Source organism: Austrofundulus limnaeus, unplaced genomic scaffold (genome assembly GCF_001266775.1).
Source record: "Austrofundulus limnaeus strain Quisiro unplaced genomic scaffold, Austrofundulus_limnaeus-1.0 Scaffold37, whole genome shotgun sequence".
NCBI lineage: Eukaryota > Metazoa > Chordata > Actinopteri > Cyprinodontiformes > Rivulidae > Austrofundulus > Austrofundulus limnaeus.
Window position 1 is genome coordinate 1,662,537 of NW_013952439.1, and position 16,425 is coordinate 1,678,961.

Sequence of the window (16,425 nt, forward strand, 5' to 3'; positions counted from 1 at the left end):
GTTGAATAAACCATAGCACACCTTTTCATTTTATACAAAAAATAAATTAAACTATTAATATCCAAGCTAGGACTTGTTGAACTCATGCATCTGGGGGTTTGAGAACGTGCACCTGTGATTGGAAGGTTTCCGGTACGAATCTCCTGACTGTCACTACAAAGAGAAGTGCAGCGCTCGCATCTTCCTCCACCTTCATTTGCCCCTACTCTGTTTCCTTGAGCAAGTTTCAAACCCCCACCCACCATCTGCTCTCCTAGGCACCCTAGATGGCAGCTCCTTGCTTGTGTCAGGTGTAAAAACAATCACCAAGTCTTCATGTCTCTTGCTGTGGAGACACCGGAGCAGCTGAATAAGAATAAAAGCATCTATAATTGGGGCGGCTGTGGTGGAGTGGTTAGGGGAGTCGTCCTGGAACTGGAAGGTCGCCGGCTCAACCCCCCATCCAGCCGCTTCAGTTGTTGTGTCCTTTATATAATGCAAATATATTTATTTGCATTACATAAAACCAAATTCTGCTCTCTTGAAAGCTCAGTTGATTCAGAACATATCATGCACAGTAATGTAGCGTTGCTTTCTGCTCCGTTTGCTGATGCAGCCCCTTCAAAGCCTGCTTTAGTTTATAGAATCATAGAAGACATGCTGATCAGTTCATCATGAATATACTGTTTGTTTTCCTGAAGGTTGTGCTCCTTCTCCAACCCCTGACAGGACAGTCCAGGACATACAGTAGCTCACAGAGTGTAATAGAGAGCCCTGAAGCAGCCTCTGTGAGCCTCTCGACCTCAGCGTGGATCTTGTGACACCGTGCCCCACAGTTTCCACAAACTCATTTAAAAATAGTTGTGCTTGTCATTTTTAATAGACGCTGTTGACCAGTGGAGAATCTGACCGTCTGTTTGACTCACTTTTAGACTGAGACTGTTTTCATAAATTATCAGAAGATCACCTGAAATCAACTGGTTCTTTTTAATGTCTTCTACACTTTAAACGTGTGCTCATCCAAATCAAAACCAATGGGGGACTACTGGTGTTAGTATCTGTCATCATAAAGAAAGACCTACCGGTTATCGTTCATTTGCCTCAAAGCTTTAAAGCGACTGAGGTTCTTCACGTCACAGAGAGTTGATGTTCTTGTAAAGCAGATTTGAACAGATCCCAGATTTCAGTGAAGCCTCGATGATCATGTCCTGACCTCAGCTCATTCAATAAGCCATCGTGCCTAAACCCATATAAGTCCTGAGTCCATGTGAGCACGGAGGGTAACTTTTTAATCTGTTGAAAAGTCCGAAACTCCTCTCTGAAGAGGTGTTTCTTTCAAACTGAGTGGCAGCTAAAGGGTCCACTGAGGATGGAGACTCAGCTGACGTTTCACTGAGCTCTAAATAGAAGTCTTGTTTTGGGGGTGGGCTGTGATACTACTTTTTTGGGTTTGCTCTTTGACCTCAAGCAGAGATTCAAGCTGTAAAAACTTGTTTATTTCATTTTACTCTGTCTGCACTTTGCATCCTAATCAAATCACTTTTACATCATGAGTTCAAGTAACGTCAACATGTTTTACCTGTTTTTTAATCTTCAGATCATCTTTGGATCAATTCTACTTTTTAATGTATCATAATGAATGTTGTAGTTGTATAAGAAAAGCATGTAAAGATTTCTACAACTGCCCACTAACTTTGTAGTTTTGGTCCTTGCTGCTGTCATTAAAGTGCCTGTGACGTCAATTTTTTGTGATACATATTAATGCATTTTTGAAAAGACGTCATTGACAAAATACTGCAAAAGAAATTTCATGTTGCTGAGATGAACAGTTGTTGAGATTTTTGTCTGTAAAGTAACAGGRAGTGATGTCAAAGGGGAATGTCTGATTGTGAACAGAGCATTGCTACAACAGCCAACAGCCCAGACTGTAGAGAAGAATCTGATGTTTCTTTAGATTATTTTGAGTCTCTATCAGAGAGATGATGAAGAGTCAGAGTTCAAGTAGCATTGCTTTAATAAACAAAAACCAGACAACTTTCTTTGTTAAAGAGTTCCCCTTTGATGTCACTTCCTGTTTCACTTTGGCTGAGTCAAGTTCAAAAGAAAATATGCCAGTTAAGGGACAAAATGGGCAAAATYGTATGTATTGTTCCAACTTTCTTAAATATAAAATGTTTTCTTTGATTTTTGTATTTGAAGACTAAGCATGTCACAGGCACTTTAAAGTTTTATTTCTGTCCCAAATAACAAGACACAGAGACTCATTTTAATACCAGTTTATTCAGAAATACGACTGACTTTATTATGGTCAAAACTGCTTTCTTCCTGTTCTGTATTTCTGCGAGGAAATGTTTGCAGAATCTTCAAACTCTGAACTAGAACACCATCAGTTTGAGATCTTCACAGGTGGAAACATAGAGTCTAAATCTGCTGAATCTGTTGCTAAATGTGAGATGAAGTAGTTTTGTTTGACTCAGGATGTTTTTCTGTCACACTTCTGAGAGCTGAGAGGTGACAGAAGACTGCAGCTCTGTGGATATTTATGGTATAACATCACCACACCAAAATACTCTCAACTTCACAGTTTAATGACTTATATCAACCTGCATCACCTGGTTTTATTTTGGTAGGTCACTAAAAAATTATACATACAATGTGAATTAATACAATTAAACACGTTTAGAGTTCATTAAAGAAAACAGAGAAAAGTCTGCAATTTAAGCTTTTTCTGTTTTTTTTGTTGAAACGTATTCAAGTGAAATCATTTATATCATGCAAACATATTTATAATAACCATTTATAAAATGTTTTTTTACATCCTATACTAGAATATCATAGTTAGCCCATCAAGTGAGTAAGTGGGGATACCCTGGAAATGAAAAGGGCTAACACAGAAACAATTATACACACACCACTCAAAAAATAAATACAATAAAACATAGTTATGTCAACAATTTACACTTGACAGCCCTGACCGTTTACCCTAACCTAAATTTTATTAATACCTTAGCCCTAAACCCCTGACCCACAAAAGGGATTTTCCCTTGYGTGGACCAGGCAAATGTCCACACAACAAAATGTCCTCACAAGCATAGTATAATGTCAAAATATATCCACACACCAGTTCAAAGATGTGCACACGGGCACACACGTTTGAAAATATGTGGTTGCTATATTGTTGAATGGTGTGATCGCACCATCAGTTGCTGTAAACCAGCTTTTCCCACGTCTTTCTTTCTCTCCTGTTATATCAACACTCACAGCACTGTGTGGTTTAGCATCTCAGTCATTATCTAAAATCACCACAAACTGTTTGTGTCATCAGCGGTAACGAGACTTCACCAGACTGGGMAAATATATTAAAGGGCTCGGGGGTCAAATATGATGCTGAGACAGGGAATGGCTTTTAGTCCAAAGACAATAAAGTATACTGTACTGTATTCCTCTGTCTTGTTTTGTCATATTGCATCATATTCTACTGCATTGTGTCACAGGACAGATGTCTTCAATGATGGGCACTGAGTTGCCAATTTTTTTTAWWMYTTTTTATGCTTTTGCCAAAGTTATGTATTTAAACACAATCCAGCATGTAGCAAATCAACACATGGAGCCATAAAATAATGTATTTCAATCAGAAAGGCTCACATTCAGTTGAACTCTGTTTCCCCCACAGCCTGACCCTCTATGTATTCTGCTCACAAAGAGAAGGACACGCCTCCATCCATACTGGGCAGGTCATGTGACCCTGGCGAGTTTGCTCAGTCAGGTTGACAGCTATTGACTGAGTATATTATTGCTGTCATTTTAAAACAACTAATATCATTGTACACTCCATTGGTATGGAAGTCCCAATAAATGAAGACCCCTGTCATGAGACATATCTTATTGTATTTTATTTTATTGTGTTGTATTGTGCTGTAATAAACTGTATATTACATATTGCATTATAGTGTTGTATCATACTAAAATGTACTACTATACATGACTAAATCGGATCATATTGTGTCATATTACATAACATAAAATTACTGCATTGAATCACATATTGTATTGTACTGTTTTATCATGTTATATTATAATAAAACACATCTTCCATCATAGCAGGGTGATGCAGGCAGGAACAGTGTACACAGAGAGCAACAGCTGGAACATGTGTAGGTTGTCACACTTTTTACTTTCATCTAAATAAAAAAGAAATGTTATGTTTAGTCAATCTAATTTCAACGTGTAATGGAACCTCAAAGTGTCTTTTTTGAAATAGAAGAAACATATACTTCTCAGGAGGATTTATTTAAAAAGATACGCACTACTGAACATGGCTTGTGCATGTGTGACAATATCCGTGATAAAAATATCCGTGATATGTATTGCTGGTGTGACAAATTTTCTAAATTCTACCTTTTTCTCTCTCTAGACCCAGAAGCTTTGCAAAAAGCATTAATTAACACGTTTTAACAGCTATTTTAGCCGACAAGTCAAACCARAAAGTGAAATTGTGTGTTTTTGTTCGTGTTCCTCTGCAGGGAGATGAATTATGTGTTTTGTTAGTAAGAGCGAAGCTTCTTCTGGATCCAAGCAGCGACAGTGGAGTTTCCAGCATCGTGCAGGTGTTTGCTGCAGGCCTTCCCCACCAAGAAGACCACCTCTGCAATGTTGAGCAGAATGCACACCCCTGACACGGCCAGCATGAAGACGGTGAAGACGGTCTTCTCCGTTGGCCTGGACACAAAGCAGTCCACCGTGTTGGGACAGGGGTAGGAGTCACATTTCACCAGCCTGATCATCTTATAACCGGGGTAAATCATGTAGAACAGATACATAAAAATGACTTCGAAGATGACGCGGAACACCAGGCTGATGACGTAAGTCCACCACAAGGCCCCKGTTATTTTCATCTTCTGGGTTTTTATCTGCTCCAGCTCTTTCGGATTGGCCCTCCCTGACAGCTTGTAGATCCTCTTGTCCACGTGGCGGCGGTGGGCCACGTGCATGGCAACCAGCAGGGCGGGAGTGGAGACCAGTATGAGCTGCAACGCCCAGAGGCGGATGTGGGAGATGGGGAAGAAGTGGTCGTAGCAGACGCTGTTGCAGCCCGGCTGCTGGGTGTTGCAGGTGAAGCCGGACTTCTCGTCTCCCCACACAGTCTCGGCAGCGACCACCAGGACCAGGATGCGGAAAATAAACAGRACAGAGAGCCAGATGCGGCCGATGCCGGTGGAGTGTCGGTTCACGCCGCTGATGACGGCATAGAATGAGGCCCAGTTCATCTTCGGTTCCGGGTCTGCAAGAGGAAAAACGCATGAAAAGAAACTCAAGATCTGAATGCACAATGTTTTATTTTTAAATAAACTCACAGGAAACGATTCAGCAAAAATACAGTTCAGATAAAAAAAACATATAAACAAGCAGAGTGTGATAGAGCATCCCTGATTCTTCACACTCTCCATTGGCAGATTATTTCCCTTAATTTGAGTCTAATTTTAAGGCTAACAAGATAAAATTTTACACATTCTGCTAAAAAGATTATTAAATTTACACATTCACTTCTTGTTTAGTAAATCAGTCTCAAAACAAGATCAAGATTTTTATTTTTATTTTTTGGCTAGATATAAGATTTCAAACTTGGTTAGATTAATTTTTGCAATGCAGTAGGTTTCTTTTAAAAAAAGAAAGCAACGGAAATAGTATATGAAATGATTTCTTTAACTTTCTTTAAAAAAGTTWAAAATGGGATCAAATATGTATTTTTATTAATCAGCTTTTATTAAACTTTTTAAAATAATGTTTCCTATATTTTCTTCATCTATCACTAAATACATAGGACCTAATGTAACCCAATGACTGGCTTTGTCTGAATACAGCTTGTCCAGTGTGAAGATTTTTTTCATTTAATTTTACAGTTTCATGTCGTCACATGCACAACATCCAGTAATGTGTTAACATGTTAGGTTCCTTAGTGACTAAACAATCTATAGATACTGTATGAGTGAGAGTGTTAGAGATTGATACCAGCTCTTCGAGACCCGAAAAGGAGAAGCGGGTACAAAAAATCCAGGCAAAATACTGACTTGTTTGCATTTAAAGCTCTTATAAAGTATTTACTGCAAAAAATTAGTCACAAACAGAAAGCATAATATAGTATTTATATTTTATATGTACTAGACAAATCATTTACTCTAAAACCATCTTATTTTTTAAATACTCATACAAATCAGAAACAAACTGTTTAATCTAAAATAGTTGTGAAGTATTAATCAACATCATACATAAGTTTTTAATTAGACCAAGCAGTTTTCAACAATTTAATTAATAACGTCAACATTTTAAAGTAAATACTAAGCATTAAATTTTTAAAAGTCACTCATTTTATTTGCTCTTCTCATTTTAACCTGACCTATGACCCCTTCATACATTCAGTCTGATAATAAGTGTCAGAGTTGTTACCGGGCTCAGCTGGAGGTGTAAGCGGCATAGGAGGCAGCGAGGAGAACAAAGTTGACCCTCTGCTTTGGCATGGAGGTAAACTCAGAGGAGCAGATAAACCTCTCTGTGGCCCCCCCGAGCTGCTGGAGGGCCACTTAAAGACGACAACACAGGGGTCACGTGACACACGTTCACCAGTCATCAGCAGAGTGGGCATCTGAACCCAGAATGATGTCAAAACCTTCGCTGGTCAGAAGGAAAATAYCTTGTTCTCCAAAACAAGAGATTTTATCTTGGTTTTAACAAACGGCCTATTAGGATTAGTCAAACTGCTCAACTTAAGAATCACTTATTTATTCTTCATTTTAAGGGAATATTACTAATTATAAAGTGACCTGACAGTGACAAACACACTGACCACAGAATAAACCTGTTGAACACAGAAGCCAGTCTGTCCAAACACCATCTGTTAACTCTCTGGAAAACAAAACRAGCTTACCGTCTGCTTTTCTGTTTCAATTAAACGCTTCCAGAAACATTTGCGTGACCAGATTTTTTCCCCTTTTATCTTTGTTTCCAATCGGAGACAGAGGACATCAGCTCACACAGTGACTTTGCATTGCTAATAATTTCCCTCACGCTGACCAGCCACTGCCCTGCACTGAGGAGGTCATATGCCTCTGTGAGAGCCATCTGCATACAATGGCTCCTTTTATCAGGACAAAACAAACAGCTTCAGAGTTTACATCAAACGCTTTGCGTTTCTGCCCACAGCTGAAGAATCTGCGCGGGGTTGGCGGCCCRTCCTTTTCTCCTCATTGTGCTGTGTTGCACGCAGGAAGTGGGGGACGGGCTTGACGCAATATGGCTGCATAAACCAGCCATGTTGCAGACAACACAAAGAGGCCTGATAAACAAGTTTCCAGAGCAAGATATAAATCAGATCAACTTTTTAGACCCAAAGGATGATTTTCACAGACACAGAAGGATGAAYTGCAGCATCACTTATGAAGATTCACTGACTCCACCTTGAATATGTGAACAAGATGTTTGCAGGTTATTAACGTCTCCTGTAACAATTTGTGTAAAAACACTGAAGCTGTGGATTCTCTCCTCAGTTTAACTTAGCCTCTGGCTCAGACAGAGGAGTGAGCGAAGTTCTTTCAGCCTGATGAAGGAGCTGCAGCGGTGTTTTCATTTGTTCTAGAGTTTTATTCTTTCTGGAGGATTTTAGGTTTAAACACCTGCAATCTTTTTGTTAAATGTATAGTTTTATCATCTTTAAAAATTCTTACTCCACACCCTAAATACAGCACAGATAAATAGATATGAGACACAAAATATATGACAAAGGGCAGCAGTTTTTTTAACTTGAGAAAATACAAATCTCACTCATTCTTGTGACACCTGCATGTAAAACATACATGTGTTGATATTTTGTTTAAAAAGCAATAAAAGATAGAAGCATACTTTATCAGCAGCTGCTGTTGTTAATAGCAGCCACCTACTTTACCAAATAATGGCTGCTGATGTCAACATGTATGGAAAGCCATCAGTGCCAAAGACATGTGACCTTCCATATAACTTTGATGCCCTCTATCAGTCTGTTGCATGATGATGATGATGATGATAAAGTTCATTTACTTGGATTGAGTCAGTTGGTAGAAATGTTGCCTCCCAGCAAGAAAGTTGCCAGATCGAATCCCAGCCGGGACGTATCTGGGGAGAGTTTGCGTATTCTCTCCATGCATGCGTGGGTTTTCTTCCGATATTCCAGTTTTCTCCCCCAAACCAAAACCATGGCTGTTAAGCTAATAGGTAACTCTAAATTGTCCTTAGGTGAGAGTCAGGGTGGGGGCTGGAGCCTGTGTCAGCTGCCTTTGGGTGAAAGCTGGGGACACCCTTGACAGGTCTCCAGTCCATCATGTGGACACAGTCAAAGAGACAAAAAACTACCCACACTCCCACTCACATGTCACACAGAAGATCTCCAAAAGGTTTTTAAACTGAGGACTGGACTCAGAGTTCAAAATAATAATAATTATTTTTAATAACAATGATTTATCATATCAGCCATAGTAAATAATAATTAATGTGACAAGTCTTTAACAATAAGATGTAATCAATGAGAATTTTTTTCACATTTACATGCATTTTTTAATTATGCTATAATTAAAGGTGTGTGTGTGTGTGTGTGTGTGTGTGTGTGTGTGTGTGTGTGTGTACATTTATGTTTGAGTCATTGTAGTAACCATTTGTGTTTCTCTGTACCCCTAAAATAGCTCTCAGTCTCAAAAAGGTTGGTGTTTAAGTATTGTCAACAAAGTGTTACAATAACATTCACATTTTGTAATATTTTCAAATTTCTTGTCAACTTTCAACATTTTTTTTAACAAAAACACGGTGGGAGGTGGGCTGCCAAAGCTGCCCTATGACTGGGCTTAGCCCAGGGGTGCCCAAACATTTTCCCCGCGAGGGCCAAAATGAAAAGTTATCCATGGGCTGCGGGCCAAATGCAGTAATTTAATACATGAAATACAAATACTTTTTAAAGTAAAATCCTTTATTTTTAACAATTAAGCTATACAATGGCCCTCTTCTGTTTTAGTCTGTGCACTTGGAGAAAGTCTGTCATACACTCAAGTAGCAAAGGCTCATGGGACATTTCTTAAATTGATAAAATATGAGTTTTTGTGGCCTTATAAAGTGTGCAAATCTACATGTGGGGTTAAATCTGATCTAAATATTTTTTGTTGTCATTTCATGTTTCATGTTTAATCCTAATAAATCAAAGTTAAAGTCAGCACCATGAATAAAAACTACCTTCACTACAGCCCTTTTATATAGTCATTTAACCAATGGAAATACTCTGTTTCTACATAGGATAACAGGCTACAACCTTGTAACTTTGGCAACTGTTGATGGGCCAAATCAAATGGCTTGGTGGGCCAAATTTGGCCCGCGGGCCCCACTTTGGGCTCCTCTGGCTTAGCCAGTTTTCTGCAAGGACACCCTGTAATACATTACTTTTTTTTACAAAAAAAAGTTTCAGTCCAGCCACTGACAACCTTCCAGGCTTGATAAGTGGAGCTTCAGTGTCGGTCCCCAGTCTGAACAAATAAGGAGGGCTTTTATCCAAATTGAAATTTAATTAAAATTATATCCAATTAAACAGATTAATTCTTAATTTTCAGAAGGCTTCAGTTTTCCCTCGTTTCTACGTTTGTTTACATTGTGAAGTATTGTCGGTTTCTATTATTATTATTATTATTATTATTTTAACGTTTTATTTTACACTTGGCGCCCCACAGATTTGTAAATGTTAAAAAAAAAAAAAACTTTTTCAATCTGCTCCTTTAAGAACCTCCTGGGTGTGGAAAATGGGATGCATTTTTGTGCCTCTGTCGCCAACCGGTCTCATACCATTTCGTTTTGTTTTATTCTCCTTGCAAACATTGAGCAGACTAAAGGGGTTGAGATGTGCTATTTTGAGTAACAATCACTTAATAATACAAATTTATTAGTTTTAAAGGCTAATTCTGGGCGATGAAGACTGAAAAGCAGCTTTAAACGGACGGAAGGACAGGGCGAGGCTTTGTAAAAGGGTGAAACGTTTTGAAATGGAACGCGTCCGCAGACGGATTTTCGCCGCTCTGAGCTTTACGACACTTTTAACAAGGAAAAGGTGGCAGAGAGGAACGGGATACGATAGAAGCAAAGCGTAAACAAAGCGTCGGGTTAAGAAAAAGAGGTCGGGCGAAGCTAAGAGGGAGTCGTTTTACTGATTATCCGTCTCTATGCTCCGCTAGGCTCCCACGGACACCATGGTTCTGCTGGAGCTCCGTGGGGCTGAGCGCTTCGGAGGAGTTGCGTCAGCTCAGCAGAAATGAACACACAGGGCGAGCGGAGGCTGCTGGTTCGTTAAAACCCTGTTCGGTCCCTGCGGTCTAACTAAAACTGGTACTGAAGAAGACGAAGACGATGGGCCACCCTCCTCTGGAGTTCAGTGACTGCTACAGCGACAGCCCGGACTTCAGGGAGACCCTCAAGTGTTATGAGTTGGAGCTGGAGAGGACGAACAAGTTTCTGAAGGAGCTGATCAAAGATGGCAACAGTGTGATCACTGCAATCAAGGGTGAGCAGGCTTACAGTTTCCCTTTAAACTTTTTATTATTATTTTTATTTATTTGAGTGTGTGAGGATTATTGGGCCTTTTTAAAAGAAGGATGCAGGATTTGTGAGAAGCAGGGTGGTCCAAGAACCCCCTCCATGGATGTGATACAGATGTGCAGCAGGATGACCAAACCACACAATGCATACTTCTCCACCTCCCACACTGTGCGTCATGTAAGTCTGCTGAGTGCCTTTACCAGAACCAGAACCAGTGGCAAACAATGCAGATGTGGAGATTTGGGTCATCTGTGTGCTGCAGCTGCCATCATGTTCAGATGAAGGTCAGAGGTCAGGAGCACCATCAGAACCTGCAGGAAAGCTACATCACTTGAAGCTGCAGACAAGTTGAAACACAAAGCTCTGTGATTAAAAGCCCTGCTGCTGCAAAAAGAAGAAGAAGGGACTGATTTACAATAAGTGGCGCTTCAGCCAAATTCCTGAGGCTGATTCCTAATGCTGCTCAGTATTGATCTGACAGGCCTGGTTTTGTTTTGATAATGAGATCCAGACATGCAGGGAGAGCATTGTTGGACCGACCTCACGCTGGCAGCTGCTGCATTGCAGAATCCTGCCAGAAAATCTCTTTCATGCTTTATACTTTTCTTCCAGGAGGAAAATAAAACCGACTCTAATTAAAAGCATAGCTTTATGGAATGCATATTACCCGCCACGCTTTACAGCAGACGTATATGATGAAGGTATGAGTAYGTGAGTTATGTTATGCAACGTCTCACAAGATCTGTGAGTCCTCAGAGGAAGGCAATGATTCTCAGCTACTACCACATCAGGTTTTAGCTCAACATTTGCAAAATTTACAAAATTATAGCCCTTTTAGTGTTTTTTAGTGTCACTTTCCTCTGGTGGCCATTTTCAATTTGATTGGCTGTAAAAGGTAGTCAGCTGTTCATGTGCATGCAGTGATTACTTTCTGAGAATTTCATTGAAATCCGCCCAGTAATTCACAAGAAATTTTGCTAACAGACGGACTGAGTTTCCAGTAATTAAAGGTGAAATTTTAAGCAAATATATCGTGCAAAACTGTAAAGAAGATGGATGAATGAATGAATGCACGTTTCTGTTAATATTAAGTGAGGTTTTATCTTTCAGTTCACTGTTTATAATTAAAACAAATTGTTTTCTGTTTGAAACAGGCTACTCTCTGGCGGTGCAGAAGTTTTCCCAGACTCTCAGCGCCTTTCAGTTTGACTTTATTGGCGACTCTCTGACAGATGATGAGATCAACATTGGTGAGTTATCACAATCAGACGAAGACACGGTTAATGTTTAACGATAATAAACGACGTGGCAGGTCTTTGTTCTGTCAGAAGGAGAACTGAAGAATGAGATTATGCTGGTATTTTTAGGTTGAAATATTTCATATTGAAACTTATTGAAATTTTCAATATTGAAAAACATTGAAAGTGTAAAAATGTAAACAAAGATGTACAAAATGATTAAGTCTCTCCTCTCAAACTGATGTTTTTCTGTCTTGCCTGACAGCTGAAACAAGTTTAAGTTTTTTTTTCCTGTGGTTTTCTTCCCAGCTGAGTCATTCCAGGAGTTTGCCGGACTTCTGCAGGAAGTGGAGCACGACCGGATGATGCTGGTGGGTTATCAGCTTCCTCCAAACTCCCCTCTTCTCCTAAAAGAACCATCATTCAAGATATGTAAAACCACATAAACACTTCTGTCATGAAAAACACAACACTAATACTATACTAATTTTATTTTATCTGGAAKCTGTCTGCAGGAACTAATTCATATATATTTATTAGTTTAGTCAGGAAACAGATGTTCATTATGCAGCTGCGGCATCATGCAGAAACATTAGAGAAATGCTGCCGTTTATTTTGGTTTCTGTTCCTCCTTTTAGCTTTTTGTTCCTTTTTTTTCAGTATTCTAATGTTGCCATGTTGTTGGGAGGTTTTGATGGCTGCTACTGAAAAGTTTCTTGTGCTCTAAGAAAAACAAAAGGGAGGAGCTGTCCACTCTGCTGATTCAGTTTTTAGCAGAAGTTTTACTGGTTAGACTGGATTTTCAGAATGCAGATCATACTTTTTAACCTGTAGGTCAAGGTTTGGATTCATCTTGAAGTGAAACCACAGCAACTTCTGGGAACACATATATATTTTTAATTTCTGTTTAATAGTTTTTCAAGTTAAAGCACAAATCCACAAACAACTTGTGTAAATTTGTAATATCTCAGCAGTAACAACTGATTTTGAATTTTCCCTGTCCAGGTCCAAAACGCATCCAATCTGCTCATCAAACCCTTGGAGAACTTCAAAAAGGAGCAGATCGGAGCGACAAAAGTGAGTCCTCTGTGGGATTTTCTTTCTGCTTTCAAAATAAAACGTCTTGTGAACAAAAGAAGTGGGGTCCCGGGTCAGTGCAGGAAGCACTTTAATGGTTCAGTAAATTTATTGTTCAGTTTTTGTCTTCCTGTTGTGACCCGTCATTATATGACAAACAGGATGTCCTAACTTCTCCAAAACCACTTGTCTGTGTGAACACCCACGTTGCACCATATCTATACTTGCACATAAAGTTATGACATTCTTTGTTGTTACATTGCTTCTTGGCAATAAATCTTGTAGCGGGCACTTGATTGGCAGCACCTGGGCGTACCAGAAGCTCAAAATAAGTGTCAATAACAGCAAAATAAGCTGTTGGGCTGAGAAGATTTGGCAAATTTTTCACGTGCACAACTCACGTACGTCTCTCTACTGCTCTTCCAACAGATGCATGTTCCTTACAAATGTGACACCATTTAAAAGAGAATTAGCTTGCATCCAATGATAAAAGATTTATTATCAAGTAGCATTGTTACAACAATGAAATAATCTACTAAACACACACATTTCCTTACTTTTTTGCTAGGTTTCTGTGAAAAACAAGGAACAATTCACTTCTTTTTTCTTATAAACTCATTTATCTTTTCTGTTCTTTAGAAATGAATGAGTTTCATATCTGAAAAGTGTTCTGTTTTTTCAATGGTGACAGATTTAAGCGAGGCATATTTTGGCACTTTTTCACAGGAAATTCCAAGATTTCTCAAGAGTTCTCAGAGTTCTTGCGTTTGGTCAAAGTACAACAGGATTACAGTGTCAAAGCCTTCTTATTTAGTTTGTCTTTAGAGCAGATTTTCTACAACTGGTTTTAGGGCAGCGTGTAGTAAGGTTGGGCAAATTTGTAATATTTGCCACTTTGCACGTAGTACCACTTGGGGATGAGATCTTTTTGTGTGCATCGCACTGTCACTAACAAACGCACGTGTGAGCTCAGTGATGGAAGGCAGGTTGGGACAGCTAACGCTAACCCTAACACTACTTTACTTACCTGAACCACCGCCATAAACCGGAGTACGAGGAAAACCAGAAAATGTGGACGGAGGCCACGACGTCGGCTACAACAAACTCTCCTCCAGCAAATGGTGGAAACAAATCGACTCAGCAGAGAATCCACACTGCTCAATCAATCTGTCCTTTACAAGCAGAAACGTAAGGAGATAAAGTAGGGTTTGGCGTTAAGATATGCTGCCACTATGCCTTCCTCCAGTTTTTAAATTGTGTTGATAGGCCAAAAAAAAAATCGAAGTTATGATAAATAATATACATTACTTTATTTTCTGAACGCGACAGTACTGTTTGATGTTCGTTACATCAGGAGCAGGAAACACGGTAATCTCATTGAAAAAACAACTCAATACAATGTCAATCTTAGTCTTCTCTTGAGCCGAAAAAACACAAATGCCTCGACCTCCTTTCTGACCGAGGCCCAACGAGTTTTGGTAAGTGTCAAAAAAATCTACAAGAAGAAGAAAATAAAACGCGAAAGTTGAATGAAGTTTGGTGGCAATGGAAAGACGAAAGCAAGAGAAAGTAAGTCACCACACCATACCACTGTCATTTATTTACATCAGCTAAATGCCCCAAATAATCATGACCAACCCTATTATGGACTGAAACACTACTTTCCTCTAAAGGGGGATAAAATTAGCTCATAGACACAAATTATATCTATTAATCTCCAATTTGAGAGTGACAGTTCRTTAAAGTACGATCAAAAAGTTGAGCACAACTAATTCTTAAAAAGTAGCCTTTTTTTTCTTACTTTTACACTTTTGATAAATATAATGCTTCATCTTTGAGGCACAATCTCCTAAAACAGGCCTAAACATCAAGCTGGGCGACAACACGATCATATCATAGTTTCGTCGTTACAGGTTCCCTACAAAAATAATGGGCCATCCATTTGTTCCTTCCAGATGCAAATCAAAAACTCAGGATATAATCCTGCTGTAAACAACTGGGGTGAGCTTTATGAGCTGCAAAATGAGCATCATGAGCAAAACATCTTACTAAAGTTAAAAGGATTTGTAATTTTTTTTTTTACAAAGCGTAAAGCAAGAGTGAACAAGTTAGAATTTTCCACTTCAGCAGTGCAGTAAGTTCTGCATGGTTTGGAGTTAGTGAACTGGAGGAAGGCCTGCTGTAAATCTGAACCGAACCTTTTTAAACTTGAGTACTTTAATCCAAAATGTCAAGGCTGCGAAACATCTGAGGTTCTCACTTGGTAGTAAATCCAAACGTGAATATTTGCTGTCAGGCAAGGCAAACGTGACTGTTATAGTTCCCCTTTTAAAGTGTGACAAAATATGTTGAAAGTACTATTTTTCAGCATAAGAAATATGGATCTTGTTTATTAAAACAAGTTTAATAACCTTCTGCTTTTAGTTTGTCTCGCTGTTTGAGTGAATTTACAAAATGACAAAATAAATCTGAAGTGTTGTTTCTCATCACATGGAAAATAGATCTAAAGCTAACTTTTAAAAAGGCTATGATATTAAGTGTTGTATTTTCTCTTGAACTCTTTAGTTTTTTTTAATAATGAGCTGGTTTTGGTCAAAATATATGAAGTGTTGACAACAACGTACGGTAGGTCTTGTAGTAATGAGGCTGCAGGATGGAGCCCAGGTTGCATCAGGAAGAGCATCCGGTGTTGCTGTTGCCAAATCTTTTAAGTGATTTTGCTCACAGTGGTAACTCCTGCAGAAGGAGGCAGCGGAAAAAACAACAGCTTTATGTAGTCAAAGTTCATTCCAGTTCTGAATATTCCAGTATACATGTTAAATACATATTTTTTGGTCATTTGTTTAGTTTTTATTATTGTTTTGCTTTCATGGTGGACGTTAAATTTTAGCATGTTAGCATAATGTTTATTTTAGATTAAAGGGACCAGATGTCTGAAATTAAATCCAGAAATGAAATAAAGAAACTGGGACAGTTACGTTTTCATTTCTCTTGACATATTTATTTCCGTAACAATACAAATCAATTTTAACAGCATAAACGTGCCTCCACACTGTTGTTTGCACTTTCTAAAAGTAATAAAACAAATAAAGTGAAAGTAGTAGTGATAAAATACAAAAACTGAGGCTAAGAGTGTAAACTAAATTTTATTTTTAGATGATAAACTGAAGTTATCCTGTTAGAATTTTATTAGAAATATTAACCTTTTTTTAAATTATAGTTTTCTCAGCTGATGAAAATCCTAAACAGCTATATTTAGCATAAACAAAACAAAAAATAAATAAAAACTAACAACTGTACTTATCACAAAATGTAAGTAAATGTGTGTAGATTATTTGTTGTAACAATGCTTCTTGTCAGTGAAACTTTAAAGCCTGTTAGTTTCCCTTTTAAATGGTGCCACATTTGTAAGGAACATGCATTTGTGAGATGAGCAGCAGAGCGGAGAATGTGGGTCGCGCACATGAAAAATTTGCCAAATCTTCTCTGCTTGTTTTGAGCTTCTGGTACGTCCAGGTGCTTCCAATCAGGTGTTCAC

General features: G+C 38.7%; 3 protein-coding genes across 3 annotated transcripts in view; 1 reads left to right on the top strand and 2 right to left on the bottom strand.

Annotated features, from left to right (window-relative positions):
- The window catches only part of LOC106516418 (gap junction alpha-3 protein), a 3,474-nt gene extending 2,177 nt beyond the window's left edge, over window positions 1-1,297 (bottom strand). The window contains exon 1 of the mRNA XM_014006773.1: window positions 1,062-1,297. The gene's annotated coding sequence lies outside the window, so the exon portion shown is untranslated. The remainder of the gene's footprint in view (window positions 1-1,061) is intronic.
- Window positions 1,298-4,250: 2,953 nt separating this feature from the next.
- On the bottom strand, window positions 4,251-7,179 carry gjb1a (gap junction protein beta 1a). Its single transcript, XM_014006774.1, has 2 exons — window positions 6,902-7,179; window positions 4,251-5,260 (listed from the first exon to the last, which is right to left on the bottom strand). Exon 2 carries the CDS (start codon window positions 5,244-5,246, stop codon window positions 4,524-4,526), a length of 723 nt encoding a protein of 240 aa, XP_013862228.1. The 5' UTR covers window positions 5,247-5,260; window positions 6,902-7,179; the 3' UTR covers window positions 4,251-4,523.
- A 2,906-nt stretch (window positions 7,180-10,085) lies between these two features.
- Window positions 10,086-16,425, top strand: part of ophn1 (oligophrenin 1) — a 28,543-nt gene continuing 22,203 nt past the window's right edge. The window contains exons 1-4 of the mRNA XM_014006775.1: window positions 10,086-10,537; window positions 11,727-11,822; window positions 12,120-12,181; window positions 12,816-12,887. Coding sequence (XP_013862229.1) covers window positions 10,384-10,537; window positions 11,727-11,822; window positions 12,120-12,181; window positions 12,816-12,887 — 384 coding nt within the window. The 5' untranslated portion in view covers window positions 10,086-10,383. The remainder of the gene's footprint in view (window positions 10,538-11,726; window positions 11,823-12,119; window positions 12,182-12,815; window positions 12,888-16,425) is intronic.